Source organism: Passer domesticus, chromosome 3 (genome assembly GCF_036417665.1).
Source record: "Passer domesticus isolate bPasDom1 chromosome 3, bPasDom1.hap1, whole genome shotgun sequence".
NCBI lineage: Eukaryota > Metazoa > Chordata > Aves > Passeriformes > Passeridae > Passer > Passer domesticus.
The window spans coordinates 115,994,816-116,015,550 of record NC_087476.1 but is presented as its reverse complement, the minus strand read 5'-3'; the positions used below and the strand labels follow the sequence as shown (position 1 = coordinate 116,015,550).

Below are 20,735 nucleotides of genomic sequence, written 5' to 3'. Positions count from 1 at the left end.
TTTCTGTATTTTTTTACCCAATGTGGATGGAGTTTTTCATGCTTGTGCTTGTGGACACTGTTTTGGGTGACTGCCAAATAGTTATCCTTAATTCTTAGTGGTTTCCCCTGCACCTCACTGCAGGCTTGGAAATCTGATTTTGTGTAGCTGATGCAGTAATATTGCTTTTGCTCATCTGTATAGGGTTGGGGTGTTCTTTTTTAATTTTGTTACATTTTCAATTGCATAGCTTTTATCTATGCAGGGGAAAACAGAGGTGTAAATATAACAGTGCAGGCTGGCATGCTCTCAGCAAAGGAGCCTTCCTCTATGGATTCTCATCAGTATTTACGTACAGCAGTACAATTATACCTCTATATTTCTATTGGTAGATGGAAAATAATTTTGAGTTGTGTTTACAGCATGGAGATTATGCATTTCTAGATTTGCATACTGGACTTTCTATTGGAAAAGCCTTAGGATCTGGCTTAAATACTGGAGAAACTACACTGAGATTTTCATGACTTTAATTAGCTTAAACTTCTAGTTAGAGCCTAAAAGGTTTAAATAATGTTGTCCTAAATGTAGCATCCTTTTACAGACAAAAGAACTTGACTAAAGTGATATAGACTGGGTGCTCAGGTGTTTGTGCAGCACTGGATCTTAGAGCCACATTTTGGATCTCTGTGTGGAGGGTTGTTTTATGGTGGCAGCATGTGAAATTCAAGCTAAGTAGAGCAAGGAAATGCCGTACAGTTGTTAGTGTGAAATCTGACAAATAGAACAATTTTCTACCCTTGAATGACTTAAATCCATTTGCAACCTTAATCCAAAAAGGCTCTGCTTAAAGCAGTGTTCTGCTCTGGAGATGAACAACAGCACAATAATCAGGCAGAAGTGCATGGTTTCACTTCTCACGTTATTAGTGTACTGACAGTATTCTCTCTTTCCCTTAAACTTTATATGGTGCAACAATCCAGAGGCTTTGGTTCTTCTGCCACTGATTCTGTAAATAATTTAATTTCTTTGAGCTTCATTGTTTCCCTTGTATAAAAAATGGAAATTATATTTTCCTTTGTTAAGACCTTCATTGCCTTGGAGGCAGATTTATAACTGCAAAGCATTGTTATTTATTATTGTTCACTTTTATTAATATGTGGTGAATTAATAACTGTAATACCCCAAAATGAAAGAGAAGAGAAGAAAGGAATACTTTCCATCTCACTCTTTTCTTTGCCCTTGATTTGGCTGTATTGCTAAGGCTCTCCTCAACACCAGCATGTCAGATCCACTGGTCTGGGAAGCTACTGTGTTCCATAGAGAGGTATGATGAAAACCAAGACTGGAGACTTCTTTCCTTTTTTAGTAGGAGATGCTTAACAAATGGATATAGACAGGAAACACAACATGATAAAAAGCATAAAATTCACTGGAATTTCAGACAGGTTGCCCCTCCATTCATATAATTTTGAAATATCTTTCACACTTGGTAACATTAAGTAGATCAATTCAACCAAAGAACAAAGAGAGATGAAGAACACCTCACAGATAAATTTCTTGTTCAGGTTCATTTTTTTATCATGATAAGAACTGGGTAGCAAAAGAAACATTCTCTCAATCTGTCACTTTGTTGTTGTCCCTGTTCTCTGTAGCTCTTTATGGGCTCCCTCACAGCAAGGCAGTGACTTATCTTCCCTTCCAGGTCCTTTTTCATTCCTCCCTGACTGACTCTTACCTGACTGACATTTTTTCAGTTGCTGCTTCTGCCCAACAAAATCCAGCAAAGTACCTCAGCCAGTCTGCTCATGGTTCAAACACATTTACCCAACACAGTTAATATCCCTGTGCTGGGCAGGCATGAAGTTGAGGAGCACAGCCTGCTCCTAATCCTGCCTCCCTTCTGTCCAAGTGCTGACTTGCAGTCACCCTGTGAGCTGCAGCCCTGGGTGCTGTCAAAGCTGCCTGGGAGAGTGGAGGGCAGACAAATTATCTAAATGAGCCATTAAAGACAGTTCCTCCAATATGGAGTGGTGGTGCATTGACAGGGTGGTGGCAAGGAAGCATATGTTAGGTGTTAGTGTTCTGTTCTGTGGTTGGTGTGGTTGTCATCAAGTTCTGTTTTATCTTAACTTTCCTGAGATGCCAGTAGGCAATAATATCCAACTTCTTTGCTGTCACTGCATTCACACCTACACCAACTTCACTGCCACCCTAAACCACCACATTCTCAATTAAAATAAATTTCTGTAAGAGCTCAGTGATTAAAAAAAAAAAACTTCCCTAAAAATGAGATATCATAGCTAATTTCTAACATCAAGTGAAATTTTCATTTTGATGGGTACATAAGCATAAAAAGAAAGCAAAATTCTTGTTTGGTTTTATGTGAATACTTCCTTATTCAAAGCTGTTGTGGTCTCTCTGATAAGCAGAGAGAGTGCAGGCAATTAAAACAAATTTTATAGATATACTTGCAATTGAAACATGTATTGTCATCCCGATCTCATTGATGCATTATGTGTATAAACTGGGGCAAAATCCTTGGCTTGTACTGGGAGTTTGGAGATTTGCAGATGGTGTGAATCACCAGAGACTGCAAGCAGTATTTTTATAGAACTTCAGTTTTATTAGGTGGAAAACACACACAAGTATACTTCTCTCACCAGGAAAAAGCATGGCTAGGGCAGAGGCAGAACAAACTTCCTGCAGTGATTTGCAATGTGGATTCACAGGGAAAATTCCCCAAGACAAAAGGTAATGAACTATCCATTGTCCATTCAATCCCTGGCCTGTTTCTGCAGTAATTATAAAAAATATTGCTAAACATGATGCACTTTTTCTTTCCCCCATGGGGCTTTGCAAGTCAACAGATAACTTGGTGTTTTGGGTTTTTTTTCCCTTCAAGTTCCTAAATAAATGTCAGATGGTCCTTATTCTCTGTCTATGAAGCTGTGTACAACATTAATGTTTACTACTAGAAATAAATCTCTCATTCTTGTGAGAACCAGCCCCTAGCACGTGTTTCCAAATTCTGTTCAGCTTTGTGACCAGGGGCTGGTCATTTTTCTTTGGAACAGTCTGTTTATTGTGTGGCCTTTGCAGAGATTGGGTTGCTGATGTCCATGCATGTGCATGATTTGTAGTCTTGATTGCCACCCTCCATCAAATTAGATTGGATAGCTGAAAGATAATGAATGCCTTATAAAATACATTCATTTACAGAGGTGAAAAGATGTCATTTCTTATGAAGTGCCCTGCCTGGGATCTATTTCATTTTCTCAAGGTGAAATGAGATGAACTGCTCAGCTCAAGATGCTGCAAGTTATGGTAAAATCAGGTGACTCCCAATGAAGGGAATTGATTGGTATTTGATTTCAAGGTTTTGGAATGTTGAACACTTGTTTTATTAAAATTATATCATATCATATAATATATCATATTATGTGATATGATATGATTAAAGATATATATAATATTTCTAATTATTGAAAAATGCTAAAGAAAACTCATAACTGTCTTTTGACAGTCAGGATACAGTTTTTGATGATTGGTTGAGGAAACAAACTAATTTTTAGAATTTCATTACTAAATTTTTTTAGGTAAATAACCTTCTAACGCATTCTACCTGTGTAAAACAACAGGAGTAGAGAATAGAGATAAGAATTGTTTTTCTCTTCTCTGAGGCTTCTCTCTGCCTTTCCTAGGAAATCCTTGGGAAAAATTGTGCCTTGCTTTTCTCTGTGGAGAGAAATGTGGCCCCAGTAAGTGTGGCAGGCTCTGAGGTGAAGCAGCCCCTGAGCATGTCCAGGTGTGTCCCAGAGCACGGAGCAGCTCTGCTCAGCAGATTTGTGGGAATCAGGATCAGCTGCATCCAGCTCAAAAGGAAGCAGGCACGAGGCTGGTCCTCTGGCTGTGGTCAGAGCACTGCAGCTCCCCTGAGAGCACTGTGAAATACTTCATGGATGCAAGTACTTGGTTATTTGGGGTTTGGATGGAAAAATGGCAGCTCCAGCCACTCAACGCCCCACGCCATTAAACTGCCACAGAATGAGAGTTATAATTGAAAGAGGAAGATGTTTCCTAATTAATTATGCAAACCCTGCTGCAGCACAGCCCAGCTGTATTTTCAGTAATATAATATAATCTAATTTGTTGCACAGTTACTCAGTGTGTTTTGAGCAACTGCTAATCTTAAGAATCTACAGTTTTACTCAGTTGTGGCTTTAGATTTAGGACAAACCACACTGTAAGATCTAAAAACAATGAAAAAAACCCCAACACACCCCACTCCCAACAACAAAACAGAAGAAAAGCATGCCCCCAAAATGCTCTGGAGTTTCTTTATATTCCTCTAATTCTGACCCTGCCTATGCTTTATATTTTTCACTGTAACTGAGAAATAAGAAACAGGAATGTGCTTTTTCATAAATTAAAATAGGTATTTTCATGTCATCGCTAGACTTCTATTTCTGGAGATTTAACAAAATATAAAAATATTATGGAACTTTTTTTGAAATAAATTGAGGAGGATTTATTTTTGTCAGCCTCCTTCCAGAGAGACATGGAAACTTTTATTGAAGAAACTTTCCTGCACTCATGTGTGCTTGGAACCAGACCTCAGTCTCTTTCAGGTGTAGCAGGAATGTCTCTTAACATTGTCATAACTTGCAGGTTTGTCTGTGAGACTGTTGCATTTACACTTACTGGTTCTGTGAAAACCATGTGCTGAAATACCTGTCAGATGTGTGTCAGTGCACTTAGGTATAATGCAAGCATAACATAAATTATCTGCCAGCAAATAAAGAGTAGGGGTTTGGCTACAGAGTTGGGAATGTTGGTGAAGTTAAAAAATAAAAGGAGGAAAAAAAGAAAAAAAAAGAAAACTATAAGTAAACATAAATATGCAGTATATTTGAGGCTAACCTCTTTTCCATCCTTCCCCCTTTCTGTCAGTGCTGATGTTGATATCAAGTTGCAGAGATACCCAATTCTGTGTGTGTCTAACTCACATGCTCATGTGTAACTCTCTTAGCAGTTGGTCCAGCTGGAGGATATGAAGTCCAAGAAATATTAAATACAGAGGTGTTATGAGCCTTATTCTTCACAAATGTACTGCAAGCCCCTCACAGCTTCTCTTAGTTGCTCTTTTACCACTGCAGATCTAATTCCTAACTTGGAAAGATACTGCATCCGTAGGGAGAAATGCTTCACTTGTAATCACATTTTATAGTTCCCTTTGTGGTTTATTCTGCCACTTTGACTTGTCATAGTTGAATAAATTGAATTCTGTGGAGTGCTCTTGTAAAATGCCACACTTTTGATTTTTAAATGTGTTTCAGTGGGATGAATGCAGCATTAGAGCAGGATGTGGAGCGGTGCTGAAATTCATGGATTGTAGCTCTGGGTTTTATTCTCACCATATTAGTGTGAATCAAGAACAGGCCATTTTCAGGTTTTCTGCTCCTGCCTTCCATCTCTGTTAAATGAATGTGCTTTGGCTATGCAGCAGGTCTGTGCTGACACCCAGTTGGTTTCTTTCTGAACAGCCAGGCTGGAGGCACGCTGTTACACATCAAGGAATGGCTGTTGCACTCATCTACTAATTACCAGACCTGCTGCCTTGTACTTCCATCATCTTTTATTAAGAACAGACACTTTAGGCTGTAAAGTGTCTAAAAAGGAATCACTGTTTTAACATCTGTTTATGTGGTGCCTGTCAGGGAGCTTTCCTTCCTTCGGTGAAGCAAGACAAAAGCAGCAGAAAAGGTATTACTAGAATGCAAACACCAAGTTAAGAATGTGCTTTGAGATCTTTGAATGAAGTGTGCTGAGGATTATTACAGCTGTTTTCTTTCCAAGAAAACAGTCTTCCAAGAAATTCTAGCTCTTCACTAGCTCTAACACAAGATCTTCCAAGAAAATGCTATCAAACACTATTATTTTTATAGACAATTTTTCTTTTAAAGACAACTTTAAAAGCACCAGTGATTACCAGGATGTCTCAATCCATTTGTTAATGGAGGAAACCAAAGGACCTGAGCAAAAAGCATCTCTCCATTAATGAGGTCAGAAGTAAAGTTCTAAAACCTGCCAGAGTTTAGGAAGGGCATGTTGGCTCTAGAGTGCTTTGCCTTTTGAGGATTGTGCTTGTTAATGAATAGCAGCTTAATGGTGAAGCTGATACTAATTCAGAACTAATATTTGAGGTAAATTTAACAACTAATAAAAAAGCTGTTTATGTACTAAACCTGGAACATCGTATCAGATGCATCTCTGTGTTTTAGGCAGCTAATGACTTTTTCCATCAAATTTGGCGACGTATTCGTTTGTGAAGTAGTTTTATATCATGTGGAAATCTGAAAAAAGAAATCTTGCTGATATGAGGGAAGAAATATGGAAAATAGCAGCACTGAAAAGGCTATAGATATGATTTTGCAGAGTGACAGATTAATGAGTTCTAGGTGTCGTACGTAGGAGTATCCCATGTTTTGTTTTAACTACTTACTTCTAAAGGGAGTGTGTCAGGGAAGCTATTTTTCCATATTTTCCCTGGAAAACAAGGAAGGCAGGCAATGCATCTGAGTAGTGCCTTAAGGAAAATAAGTGTTTGAAGGAGCATTCATTACAGGACTTGAAAAAATTGTTTTTCAGATAATTGCCTTCGATGAGCTTCGGACAGACTTCAAGAACCCCATTGACCAGTGCAACCCAGCCCACGCAGTGAGTACAGCCAGCCTGGGGGCTGGGCTGCTCCAGAAACAGGGAGCACTGAGCTGTTGGTGAAGGATGAGTGTGGAAATGAACAGGGAGTCTCTTGTGAAGTCAGCTGTGGTTTGGAAAATTGATTTATTGGGCCAGTCTGAGGAAGCCAGATGGCGATTTTCATGTTAATGGCTTTCCTCTTTGCTGAAGGAGGCAGGAAAGTAATTTGGAAATTCAAAAACTGAAGAATGTCATGTGATGCTAATGCTTTCTTTTTCACCTTTTCATTCTGTGGCACAAGTTTTCCTTTTTGAAATACTTTTTCTTTGTGTTCGAGCATGGAATGACCACTTTCTCCCATACTGCCTGTATCAATGAGCCAAAAACTTGAAAGAATTTGTTAAGAGCTGCATGCCTGAACCTCTCTGTCCCATGGCAGGCCTCTAGATTCTCCTATGCTTTAGGAATAAATATTATTTTCTGCTGTGTCTGCTATAGGACAGCATTAAATACTTTGGACTGTAAACTCACCTTTAAATAATGAACCAGAAATGCAGCCTGGATTTAAGCATATCCAAATTCCTCTGTTAATTAAAGCTGTAATCTAGGGTGATTTAGCTGACTACAGCTGCACGTGCCAGTTTGTACCACCAGAACTGAGAGCAGAACTTGGCTCCTCATCACCTCACTGGGAATGACAAGGATTATGACAGGTGCTGAATTAGATCTCTACAGAGTATCAAGTTGTTGAATTGCCTACAAGTGATAACCAGATGCAGTAGCTAGTACTTTGCCATTTAACTTTGTTTCATAACTCAGCTGAGGACATGTACTGCTTAGACCACTGGTGATTTTAAGCATAAACTTTATAATCCTAGAATATATTTTTTTTTTTACTGTTCACTAACACATAAGCAAAGAATGAGAAGAAAAGAAAGAAATTATATGAAGAAATCCTATAGAGGACATCAGTGAATGTAATCTGGTTTTGACTTTCTTGGAAGTAATCTGATTTTCAATCTACTTTATCTGTTTTTACTTCCTATCTGAGAACTGCACAATGAATTTATATGTACCAAATTCCAGTAAATTGTTCACTTCCTAAAATTTGAGATACTCTATGGAGATTATCACATTTTATTTTAAAATGGTAATGGAATTGGTCTCCACGATAAAAAAAATTAACAAGTCCCATTTGCAGTCGTATGAGTCGAGGAATCAAAAAGTGAATCATGAAGTGAAGCACAGCAGAGTGTTCTGTGGTTGGTTCACATACTTGACTTCCATTAAACCTTCTGTGATAATTCAAGCAATAATCTCAGATTGCCTTTTTTCTGCACAGTACACAGGTCAATGCCTTTTATATTGTCATAAAAGGAAGATTTTTTTGCAGGGATTTCTTATATCTTTGGTCAAGTGTATTTTCTTTTTCCCTCTGCACCATTTCTTGTGCCCATATTCCATTTATTTGGTGGGGTAGTTTTCTCTTATTGCACTGTAAGTGTCTGAAGTTTACCCATGTGTCCTCCACAATGTTTTCATGACAGAGGGCAGAGCCTTTTTGTCAAGAGGAGGCTGAATTAAAGACAAATCAGAGGCAAAAACAATGTCAGTACTGAGAATTTAATTCAAATGACCTGGTTTGCTCTCTATTACCTTCAGTTCAGAGACAGACTTGCCACTTCTCCAAGGCCAGCTGCAGTTGGCATCTGTCTTTCCCTCTCCACTTTGGAAGGCAAGGGAGCTTTCTGCAGCTTCGCAGGCACATCCACACACATCCATTCTCATGTTTGCAACTGTGAGTCTAAAATTTCTGACTCTCTTTTAGCTCAGAGACTCCAAAAAGAGGCACAGTATTTTTTCTGGGGCCTATCAAGCTGCCACTGCCTTATTGTCTTTCCAAAATGATACTTTTTTTTAAAAAATGGCTTAAACTTGGGGACGGAAAAGCTAAAAAGACATTTATTTGGAGACTATAATTAAATCTGCCACAACCTTGAGTTTTAAAACATTTGAAAAGCAAAAATCTTAGGGAGAGTTGGCTTCTCACAGTGTTATAGTACATTACCTGTTTAAAAATGTTCGTTGTTTGGAATATTTTTGCCATATCTAAATGAAAATATCAGGTAGTCTTCTGAGGACAGCAAACCCACACTGCCTTTTCAGTGTAACTAATACTAAGTAGAATCTTTCGCAGTAACTCCAGTCAAGGGGCTATGCAGTGAAATTTGGTTTTGCTGGTGAGCTTCTCATTATGAGCCATTGAAAAGAAAGCCTGGCTTTGATTTGTCTTCTTTCTCTGGATTGAGTTTTTAGAACATTTTTTTGAGTCACAATGCTTAATTACAGTGATTCTCAGTATTTATGAATGCATCTGTTGTTTAAAGTGGCATTTCTAGGCCATTTCAGATATTTTTCACTAATGTGTATTGTGTTTGTGGGGTGCCCTCATGGCAGGAAGGAATGATGACTCTGACTCCATGTTCTCAGAAGGCTAATTTATTATTTTATGATACTATATTATATTAAAGAATACTATACTATACTAAAGAATACAGAAAGGATACTTACAGAAGGCTAAAAAGATAATAATGAAAACTCGTGACTCTCTCCAGAGTCCTGACACAGCTTGGCCCTGATTGGCCATTGAGTCAAAACAATTCACATGAAACCAATGAAACAATTTCCAACCACATTCCAAAGCAGCAAAACACAGGAGAAGCAAATGAGATAAAATTGTTTTCGTTTTTCTCTGAGGCTTCTCAGCTTCCCAGGAGAAAAATCCTGGGCAAAAGGATTTTTCAGAAAATATGAATGTGACAAATGTGTTAAATTCTAGTATCACGTGTTCAGGCACCATCTTAGTGACAGAAGAAGAGCTGCTATGCAAACTTCTTTGTTTTTCCCACTCAGGTTTATCTTGAAGCCAGAGGTTGGGTGCCTGAAAATGCAAGACCAAGTCTCTGTGGCATCAGTTGGTATAACTGGATAGAGCCACAAATGATGACTTAAAAGAGTTGCAGCCTCTGGCTGAAGGCTAACACAGGCTTGAATCCCCAGCTGATATTGTTACACCCAATAACAAATGAGAAATAACTTACTGGGACTTAAAATGGGAAAATCATTGGGTTTGCAAGCAGTGGGTAAGAAGTGAATGCTGTCAATCTAGATTAATAACATGTGCTGCTTCACTGCAGCCATTAATTAAAACATTGACCCCCTGTAATTGTGATATATTGTCTCCATTTGTGACACCAGCTAATCTCCTGCCTTTCCCCCTTTTTCTCTTGCCAGAGGGAGCGGCTGAGGAATATTGAGCGGATTTGCTTCCTCCTGCGAAAGGTGAGCGTGAACCAGCCAAGGATTCGTGAAGTTTATGAGAATTAAAGCCATCCAGTGGCAATGTGCATTTATTTTCTCTTTGATCCTCACACTCTGTTGATGGAAAGCTGGATTCAAATGAGAAGTGAACGTCAGGATGACCTTGTAAGGACAGAGCAAGACAAATTGTAAAAGGTTGACATAACAGAGGATATGGATAAAAACTGAACTTCAGAACATCATCCCATTTATTTTGGAACGAGCTTTTCCAAGGTGGCAACTCCTTTTACAGTTGCAGCTGGAGGTTCTTTTATAGTCCTATTAAACTGCTGTTACTGTTGTAGTACAGGCTTTAAAAATACCCTTTCTTTTTGAACACTGGCTTAGTATTTTTATTAGTTACATATCTAATGTTCAAGGTTCCTGGTTGATGGAATAGAAAAGTTGGTAGCTATGTATTTCAGCTTGACACAGGTGAGATGCTGAGTGCCTCAGCTTCTGAGACATCTGAAGGAGCTGATAGATTGTGGGTTACTTATTTGTGGCTTCAAATAGGATTTTTAATAAGCCATTTTTGTTTTTCCTGACTATGTCCCATTGAAGTAAAAATAATCACGGTTCCAAACTATTTTATTCTGCGTTCAAGTTTCTATACATTGTGTTCTGCAGAGGGGTAACAAAGCCACCTAAATCCTGGATTTTTCCTTTAAAAGGTCACCACTGCAGTGGGGACTGCTGAACACACCCTAATCAAGCTAAGACATAAATTCAGATAGGGTTTTAAGAAACATGATCCTAAGAGGTTTAGGGAAAGCCAGTGCTGGGGATTATCACTGTGGGCTGATCCAAAGGCATAACTGTGACTCCCTGCAGAACCTATGGGCTGCCATCCTCTGCTCAGTCAGGACCTGAGTCATGTCTGTTTGGCACCACTGTGAGTATGTGGCTGCTGGGAGCCACATTTGAGTACTTCCTGAGCCTGGTTAGGCCACTTGGGATACAAAAATAAGGGAAAATACTTATCACCAATCGCTTTCCACTTTATCCAATAGGCAGCCAGCCAGTCTCAAGCTGTGTCCCAGTTTCTTGGACATAAAGCAACTGTTGAGTGGTAATGGTTTAATATATGTGAGCCCCATGGGAATGCCTTGCCTGCATCAATGTTTAATTTTTATTGCACGTTGGCCTTGTTGTGAACAGCAAAATGGAGCGTTTTGGCTAATTGCAGACTCTGTATTCATAAGGGATTGGCTTGCTTCTGGTTCACTTAAATGGTTTGTTAATTCAGCCTCTTCTTCAAAGTTCTTTAGGGAGACATTTGTTTTAATTGAGAGATTATATGCAAGAAGAGGAGGGTGCAATAACTACAGAGATTTGTAGCCTTCAAATCTGACAACTGCTAAAAATAGCTGTGTTTTATTGTAGCATAGAGGAAAATTGAGAAAAAAATAGTAGAGGATTGAGTGCCAGCTATATTGATACAGGAAAGTAGCTGTTAGGAATCTTCCAGCAAGTACTAAATATATCCTTCAATATTGTGTGGCTTTAGGGTCTGTTTCTATTTTTATGAAACAACAGCATACCTGTTTTGAAGTCAGGAAGTTCTTTTATAGGACATTGAAAACAGTGGTATCTTGCTATTTATGACAGTAGAACTTAATGCTTAAGAGCTGATGTAAATTTGTTGTTTTAAAGAGGTTAGAGGTGGGCTATAAAAGTATGTTCAATTTCATTATACACTGATTTTAGAAGGGGTTCTTGGGAATTGTTAAATATGTCATAGAAATCTGATTCCGGTGAGCAAAGACTTTTTTAAGGATGTGGTTTTGGGTTTATATCCAAAATACTTGGAGAAGTTTATGGAGAAACTGTGACCAGGTGTGTGATATTTCACCAGATATTATATATACTTATGTAACTTAATTTGCATTTTCCAAAATAGAATGGAGCATGCAACTGTTCTGCAGCCAGGCATTTTCTGATGTTTGGTTTGGGGAAAATGTTTCTGTATCGTTAAATCAAGCAGGGTTTGTGTAAAGCAGGTATGTATGGTTCTGGCATGTAGACATGCAGGAACACATGGGTCCTTGTTTCTACAGTGCTGTAGGATTAAATAAACCTAAATGTTCTGGTTACTGAAGAATGATTGATTCAGCATAAAGAAGCTGTGAACATTTTACAGCCACAGTCAGATCTCTCCTGAACTAAATGAGAAGAAGGCTTCTTTTCTGAACCCAGCACCATGTGAGGTCCTGTCAGGCTACAGGTGCCTCATTTTACCCAGTGCTGTGGTGTTTTCTGGGATGGATCTGTGTTCCTGTGTCCCTGATCAGGAACATCACAAGTGTTCCTGTATTCCTGTGTTCCCGTGGAATATCCCATCATGTGGACATCGGTTCCATACAAGTGTCAGGTGATTTGCACAGGACACACCAGTGTGAGCAAATGCTGTGGAGGCTTTTTCCCTCTGAAGTGCCCTTGTTTCCCTAAGGATGTGATTCCATGGCTCACTGCAGTGCTGTCCAGAGCACACAAACCAGTGGTGGGTGGGAGCAGAGCAGTACAGAGCAGCTCAGGCTTCTTGGGCTTATCAGCCCTGCTGAAGGGTGCCTCTGATGTGCCAAGATGTGCCTGTGAAGTCTACCATGACTTTTACAGTCAAATATTTTGGTGGGGCTGTTAAAATATGTTCAGTTACTGATGACAGCCATATTATTTAATTGTAATTGCAGTTGTATTTCAAGAAATCTAGCTAACCAATTGATTCCTTATTTTTTAATTCCTAATTGGTAGTTACGTTGACACTAAGGACAATTAGGAATTTCCTAGATTAAAATACAGTCAAATTTATTAATCAAGCACTGCAATATTATTACTTTACCTTGGAGGAAATTTAAATTAAATTTTGATTAGGTTATGCATCATAATTTTTTAATTAATTCAATAAATCCTCACTGAGGAGGAGAGTTGATTGAACTTCTTGCTCAATGAACACATTTCACATTTCAGTTTGCTCATGCCAGACACTGCTCAACAATTTAAGTAATCCTTCTCCAATTATCAGCAGATATTTATTTTTAAAGCCCATTAAGCTAAAGTAGGAATGATTTCTGAACATCAGAACTGGAACATTGTCAAGAGGGAGTTGAAGTTGATAAAAGACAGACTTGTACTCATTTTTCTAATGTAGTGCAGCATTTTAGTTAAGTTATGCCGAAAATTCCTAAAACTGCAAGTGTAAGAAAATACTGTACCAGAGCTCAATTCTTTTTCTTTATTTTATTTGGGTTTTTTTGGCTTCTTTTTTTTTTTGGTGGTGTTTTTGTTTTGGGGTTTTTTGTTGTTGTTGTTTTTTGTTGTTTTGTTTTTTGTTTTTGTTTTGTTTTGTTTTGTTTTTACAAATCCTGAAGGGATGATGGGAAGAGAGTAAATTCAGCAAGAATTCTAACCACAGGCAAGGTGACATTAATCTCAAAGATGTTCCAGATGAACTTGAACTGTCTTGAAGACTACAAACACACAGACAAAAACCCCTGCAGGGACTGTATTCAAATAACCAAACTCAGCCCATTCAGCACTGCAATATTAGCAGTAGTATAGTAGATAGGGAATCAGGAACTGGGGTGTTTAAAACAAAACAAACCTAAAAACCTATTCACCTAACATTTTTGAAGCAGGTTTTAATGTTTTAGTCAGGTGGCTGGGCAGTGCCAGTGCTTGGTCTGGTCTTGTACCTCTGTCACTGTGATTTCCAGTGCAGCTGGATCTGCTGTGGTAATGGTGGAAATTTATTCTGTATTCAGTAGTTCTAGTGTTTACAAGGTTCAGTTCTGTTTTTTACCACTTTGCAAGAGTGAAATAAATGTCTATTTTAAATTTATATCTCATTTTATATGTTCTAATACCTGTGATAGTTATGTTTTACTGTATTTACAGGTTTTGGTAAATAACCAAAACCTACAGTACCTCAAAGAGTGATTGTAAAATTGTCATTCCAATCACACTGAGATAGTGTAAATAAAATGTAAAACCTAGTGAGTGGAATACAGAATTCCAGACACAGTGTCTGTACAGTTTTATTTTGGTACATTTCAACATTTATATATTCTGTAAAAAAAGTTAAAATTACTCACATATGTGCAAGTAACAGTAATCCAGAGACATGAGCAAACAGGAGCTTGAAGAGTTTTGGATTAACACCACAGGTTCAGCTGTGGACAGAGCATTGTGAGGATGGAGATAAGGCTTGGTCCTGTGTCTGTGTCATGCCTGCTTGTCAGCAGTGAATGCAGACTCCCAAAGTTTGGACAAAACCCCACAATATGTTCAATGAAAGATTACTGAGCTTGTTGGATCAGCTAACAGGGAAAGTTAGCTTTTAGGCTTTTCCTTACTAGCAGAAGAGGAATATTTGAGTATGGAGGTTCTTTTCCTTTATAGATCTCTAAATGTTATGTGAAATCAACCTTGTCAGAAAGCTCCATCTTTCCTTTTTTACCCTTATCCAGTTGACTTTTTTTTCTCCCATATTTTGGCTGGAGGAGACTGACCAATATGCACTGGAGTAATTGCCATAATAAATATTTTTTTTTTTAACATGGACCTTGATAGGCTCCAGACCTTCACCTTCCAGTGGCTCCTAGCATTCCCTGCTTGCAGCAGCTACAGTGGCCACTCTCCTTTGAGGAGTGTCAGGTGTACCAGTAGCTCATTTCAACTGACTGATCACATTCTTTTCTTCTTGATATATTTGCTGGTTATTGCCAGGATCACTCTCTCTGTTGTTCTGCCTCATGGTCACTGGCAAGCCCGAGATAATGTGAAGGATTTTAAGAGCATGGGTTTGGGTCTGTCTGTTGATTGCTTCATCATGCATTTAGGGATTTGTGGATGTGTAATATTCTTTTACCCAGTCTGCAGGCTAATGGTCATTAGCAGAGCCCTTCTGTAAGCCTATAGCATGGCTCATTAAAATGCTTAATGTGAGCTTATATAAGCAAATTTAGCAAATTTGATGCATAATCACAAGGAATTTTGGAAGTGGCGTATAACCATCCATATTGCAAGAAGGAATCACACTTTCTCCCTGCAGCTGAGAAATCTCCTAAGTGGAAACTCCAGCAGCAAGACAATTAGTTGGTTGTGAAACTGGGAATAGCAGCAATAGTTTTACCTTGATAGTGCTTTACATTTTTTACAACCTCAATAAAAATGCTTTAATTCCTCATTAAGTTGGACTTAACAGAAAAAGAAAATGTTGCAGCATAACCACACTTAGAGGGATAAGTGTGCAGGGTTAATATATTCCAGGTTTCCTCTTACCTGGTAGTGGACTAGTCTGTGAAGCTTAGGTGCTTGTGTTATCTAAGAGGAAAACAGAATTTTCAGTCTAATAATTAGGCATTTTTGGGCTGTGGAAATGACAGTGATATTCTGCCTTGCAGGAGAAAGAGGCTGATGTTTCCAGAGTTCTGACAAACTGCTGCTCAAACAAAGATCACAAAAGGGAACAAAAAATGGCAGCGTGTGACATTTTTCCTGTTAGCAGTGATTGTTACAATGATGGAGCACATGAACTTTGTCCACTCTCATTAGAGACCAAAGAGTTCATCATTGTTGCTGGCTTCTCAGTACATGTCATGTTTCTTGATGTATCTAATGCTCTCTCTTTTCACACCTCATCAATGTGATGAAACTGCTGAGTTTTGAGTAATCTTCTGGGCAGTAGGAAAACTGTCAGGAGACTCTTCCCCAGAGTGACTGGGAGCATAAACCCCAATCAATAGACAATGTGGATATCTTCAGAAGAGTGAATATAAAATTCTGGGGGTAGAAAAAATACTGCAGATACCCAGGTTGTTATTCAGTGTCTCCCTGTGACTCAGAGCAACACAGAAGGTTATACTCAGGCAGTGTATAAAACTATTTAGGTAAATACTATGTATTTTAAAGATTGTTTTTATCATCTCAAATGCCTTCATTTTTTCTTCCTCCCCAATCTTTGCACTGAAATTTCAGTACAGAGTTGAATGCTTTTGATTGGATCACATTAGATAGTTTTTTCAAGATCTGAACTTGCTATTAACTGGCCTGATAAGCAGTGTGAATCTGAAACAGATGTTAATTAATCCTTTTTTTAGAGGTTTAAGCATATGATCTGTTATTGAGATTACAGTGATATTATTAATTAACATTATCAGATGAAAACTTCATGTTTGAAAACTGTCTTAAGTCAAAAGGGTAGTTTTAGGCTGTTACACATTTGCCTTTCTGGAAGAAAATATAATACAGCTCTGCTTTTGTTGTCTTTGGGTGGATATTCTGTTGTCTTACATTTTGCCACTTTTTGAATTTTTCATTCTGTTCTCTTAGTTGGATACTTTGATCTTTTAAAGGTTGTGTTGAGAGATGACTTTGAGCAAGACTTGGCTCTCCTTTTCTATAATGTTTGTGTTGGTGTTTGTGTTACAGCGGTGCTTTTGGTCTCAGGTAAACAGTAAAGCCTGGTTGTGCCAGATGCTACAAAAACCTGGTAATAAATATGAAGAACATTTTTTTATACTCACGAGACATGTGCACAACAGGAAAGGAAGTGTTGCACAGTTGTTCTGATGATAGAAATCTTGGTTTTGGAAACCTACTTAAGTTTTTTTGCTTGCAGGCAGAGCTTGAATCATTTATTTTTAACTGAAGGTAAAAATTTCCTTGCTGTTTTTGAGGGGTCTGATGTTTTGTTGTGTTAATAATTGCATGGGGTCTTGTAACTCTACAGCAGCTGTTAAAATCCTGCCCATTTTGGAGTCAGACTCAAACTGCTGTGGTCACATTGATATCAGATTGCTGGGAATGAAATTTTCTGGTGTTGTACGCTTAGAGGCTTGGGATGTTTGCTCTACAGAAATATGAACAGAGGCAATAAGATGAGCTAGATCTCTGGCAATGTCACACTGAGTGTGAGCTACACCCCTCTGCTATACATGCACACGCTAAATTAGCTTCCAAACTGCCTCAGAAGAAATTCCAGAGTTTGCAGGTAGCCACTGGAATAAAGGATATTGCTGTTTCCAAGGCATTAGTTATACCTGCAGATTTTGTATGGTGTAAGCTTGCCATGCTCTGCATGCTCTGTCCGTTAGGATTTGGACTGTGATTGCATCATGCTTTATAAAACTAAATTCGTTTAAGTTCTCCTTTGTTTGAAGTGCCCCAAAACTTTTTAAAATACATCAGACTCTAGACATGTGTGAGTAACCTAAAACTGGTCTGTATTTCATTACTCCATTCTTCTTTGAATGGTACTGCTAAACTTTTATTGCATGATAAAACCAACTTTATTCTGGCCTTCAGAGTGGCTCTGACAAGATATTTTTATATTAGGAGAGAATATTTTTTATACTTCAAGGGTAAAATGTGAAGTTAGCTAAAAATGTGTTAGTACATGATTATGAGTTTATGAAAATCATGACTTATGGTGAAGTTCTTTTTAGACAACTTTCACACAGCATCTCTCACTAGTCAAAAGAGGCAGAAGATAAATTCTGAATCTTCTGTTCATGTAAACAGTGAGGCTGTCCTTAGGTTGTACAAGGGAAAGAAAGAAAGAAAGAAAGAAAGAAAGAAAGAAAGAAAGAAAGAAAGAAAGAAAGAAAGAAAGAAAGAAAGAAAGAAAGAAAGAAAGAAAGAAAGAAAGAAAGAAAGAAAGAAAGAAAGAAAGAAAGAAAGAAAGAAAGAAAGAAAGAAAGAAAGAAAGAAAGAAAGAAAGAAAGAAAGAAAGAAAGAAAGAAAGAAAGAAAGAAAGAAAGAAAGAAAGAAAGAAAGGAAGGAAAGGAAAGAAAGAAAAGAATTATGGCAGGAGAAGTGAAGATAGAAGAAAAGCAAGTAAAATATTTGTAGCTGAAGTATGACACACTTTCACCAGCTCTGTGTTGGTTTAATTGTTTTCCTCAGCTTGCCTAAATGAGGAGGGAGTTAATATATTCACAGTGATTCACACTTGGTAGAGGTTTTGTTTGCACCAGAAGGATGAAGGATAATGATTTTCCCTGAATCTTGTAATAGATTTCCAGGCCTTCAGTACCTTTGTTACCAAGCTGCCTTTTTCAATTCTGCACTCTGACAGAAAATTCAGTACAGATAATTTAAGGCTCCCTCTTTCCCTCTTTTAAGTCTTTTCTGCCTACTTTTTTGTTACATTTGTTATCTGTGAAGTGTGGAATGGGATAAAATTGGGCATTGCCTATTCAGTTAGTCTTTTGGGCACCCACATAGTCTGAATTTCATCAGAAAGAATGGAACTTGGTCCAGAAGCTATTTTGCAGAACTGATAATAGAATTGGGATGAAAGAGCTGGCATTTATACTTCGTACACAAATTATCCCATAAATGTTGCTTGACAAGAGATAGTGCATCTCTTCTTCACACTGTTTTGTTTTAAAGAGGTTACATTCATATTTACTAAAAAAGTATTACTATTGCAGTAAAAATACAGAATATAATCCCTTTTGTCCTTTCTTTGGATACAGTATCATATCTGGAAAGAAAGTCCTTAAAATAGGACTAAAGAACTGAGAGGAAGTGTAGTATTTCTGGCAGGCAATTCATTCACTACTGACACTCATTGATTAACTGAATTGTGCCAACACTATTTTTAGTCAATTTTACAAGTTCCTGAATTCAGCACTTTTGAAAAGTTAGAACGTAACAATTGTTATTTTTAGCAATAATTGCCTAAGGATGTCTGTGTGCTTACCTAGGGATAATGAGAAGATAGGTCCTGCTGTGTCTGCCAGGTGCTCATAGCAGGGGGAGCTTGTAATGGGAGAAGTTAGGAAAAAACTATTGCAAGAGTGAAGAGTTCAACTTGTGACTCAGCCACAGTTTGGTTCTTATTCCTCTTCTGCTCCAGGGGGGAGGTAGGATTTGCCAGAGTGATGCCTGATGAAAACTGGAATATCTTTTGAAGAGAGATATTCACAGTGCTATTACTCATTAAAATATTTCTGTATGAAACTATTTTAGCTTAACTGACTATATTTTGCTGCTAATCTCATCTCTAAGTGTTTAGTCAATAATCAAAGTGCCAAACAAAGTGTCACTCTGTAACTGGTGACCTCTTGCTCCACAATTCAGCTTCTCCCAGTCCTGTTCTGGAGGGTTTGTAAACATAAGTCCTTACAGTGGGAGAACATCACAAGTAACAGTGGAATAAGCTGAAGATGCAGCAAAAATGTAGATGTGTAATGTCATCTGTACTGTGCTCCTGAGAGCAGTGTACTTCTCAGCCACTTGGGGTGACGCGATTTATGCATCTGTTCCTCAGAGCTGTGTTGAAATATTGGCAGAATTTGACTTGCTAATGGCCTATATTTGCTCTAATTCAGTATGCAATAAAGTAAGTATTTGCATTTTAATAAAACTAAGGAAGTTAAACCAGAGGTCACTGTTATGTTTGGCAGAATGTTAAGTGTGGCTTTAAGTTGGAATCACACCCTATAAAGCTACTGTGCAATTACAAAAAGCAGTATAATTCCTAAATGTAGAGCACAATGATTTCACCCCATACCTGTTTATGGATGCAGGTTTTTTTCTGCTGAGAGTTAAATGTCCTGCCTTGCATCTCGTTGCTGATGTTTTCTACAAAGCTGTTGTAGTGCCAGGGAGGGAAATGTCTTTGCCACGTCTGCACTGCACCAAATCTGCTTCCTCAGACTGCCAGTCTTTACACACCCGGTATGGAAACAGCCCTTTAGCAAACACTTCGTTTTCAGCATTTATGGAAGTGTCAGTCTTGGGCAGACCCCCAGGAGAAGGCCCGAGGGCCCTTCCTGAGCCGTGCAGATGGCTGAACTTCATTTTGATCATCCCTGAGGTTTGTGCATTCATAGCCCTGCCTGTGAGCTGGGGTTGGTTTTGTAGCTCCTAACGAACAGCTGCCGCGCTAATTGCCCTTCTCCCCAGTTTTGGGGGAGCAGACAAAGGCGGCAGGAGCTCTTGGAGCAGCTCAGCTGCGGGGTGTCCTGGCTGCTTGTGCCTGAAATACCAAAGTGAGGTAGGACAAGAAGGGGTTTATTACCCTGTTTTCTGCCAGCACTGTGGAAATTAGAGGAGTTTGCACTCCGGGGTTGCTAACCCAGCTTCTGTTGCTGGTTCGGAATTAGCGTTAGAAAAAGGAAGGTCATAAAGATGTCTCCTGATCCCTGCTGAGTGGAAAAGAGCAGTTTGCAGAGGAGATACACTTGTAAGATCACAGCACATCTGCCCTAATGACATGCCTTCCAAGGATGGGGCACTTCTTGAATTGTGCCGGTGCCCTGCAGACCTTTCAGTCTTTTTTTAAATCCGTTTCATAACCTTTTTACCTGTTGGCTGCTATGACCTTCCATGGGCTCTGCAATACCGAAATATTTATGGATACTCCCGATGGGTGTCCTGTAAAGACCTGATTCTCGTCTGTCACTCCTGCTGAAATTATTACTGGTCTTAAGAAAAAGCTTAAATATTCTAGTCATAACTAGCTCCAGTGGAATATATAGAATTGAATATAATTATCCCCATGTTGCAGAAGAGAGAAAGAGACAATGAGAAGTGAAATGATAGGCCTAAATATAAATGTGTTTAGTAGCTGAGATGGAAAAAGCATCCAGAAATCCTGTATTTTAATATTAGATCTTGTACTGTGTCACAGATGGATATGAAGTGAGAATAGTAATTAGGCTCTTTGTGTTATTCATTTCATT

General features: G+C 38.5%; 1 protein-coding gene across 3 annotated transcripts in view; it reads left to right on the top strand.

Moving 5' to 3' along the window:
• CNIH3 (cornichon family AMPA receptor auxiliary protein 3) overlaps positions 1 to 20,735 on the top strand; it is a 55,114-nt gene that overhangs the window by 15,098 nt on the left and 19,281 nt on the right. For all 3 annotated transcript variants that reach the window (XR_010359565.1, XR_010359564.1, XM_064415396.1), the window contains exons 2-3: positions 6,628 to 6,696; positions 9,973 to 10,020. Coding sequence is in view for 1 of the 3 variants with exons in the window: in XM_064415396.1 (XP_064271466.1) it covers positions 6,628 to 6,696; positions 9,973 to 10,020 (117 nt within the window). In the remaining 2 variants the exon portion in view is untranslated. The remainder of the gene's footprint in view (positions 1 to 6,627; positions 6,697 to 9,972; positions 10,021 to 20,735) is intronic.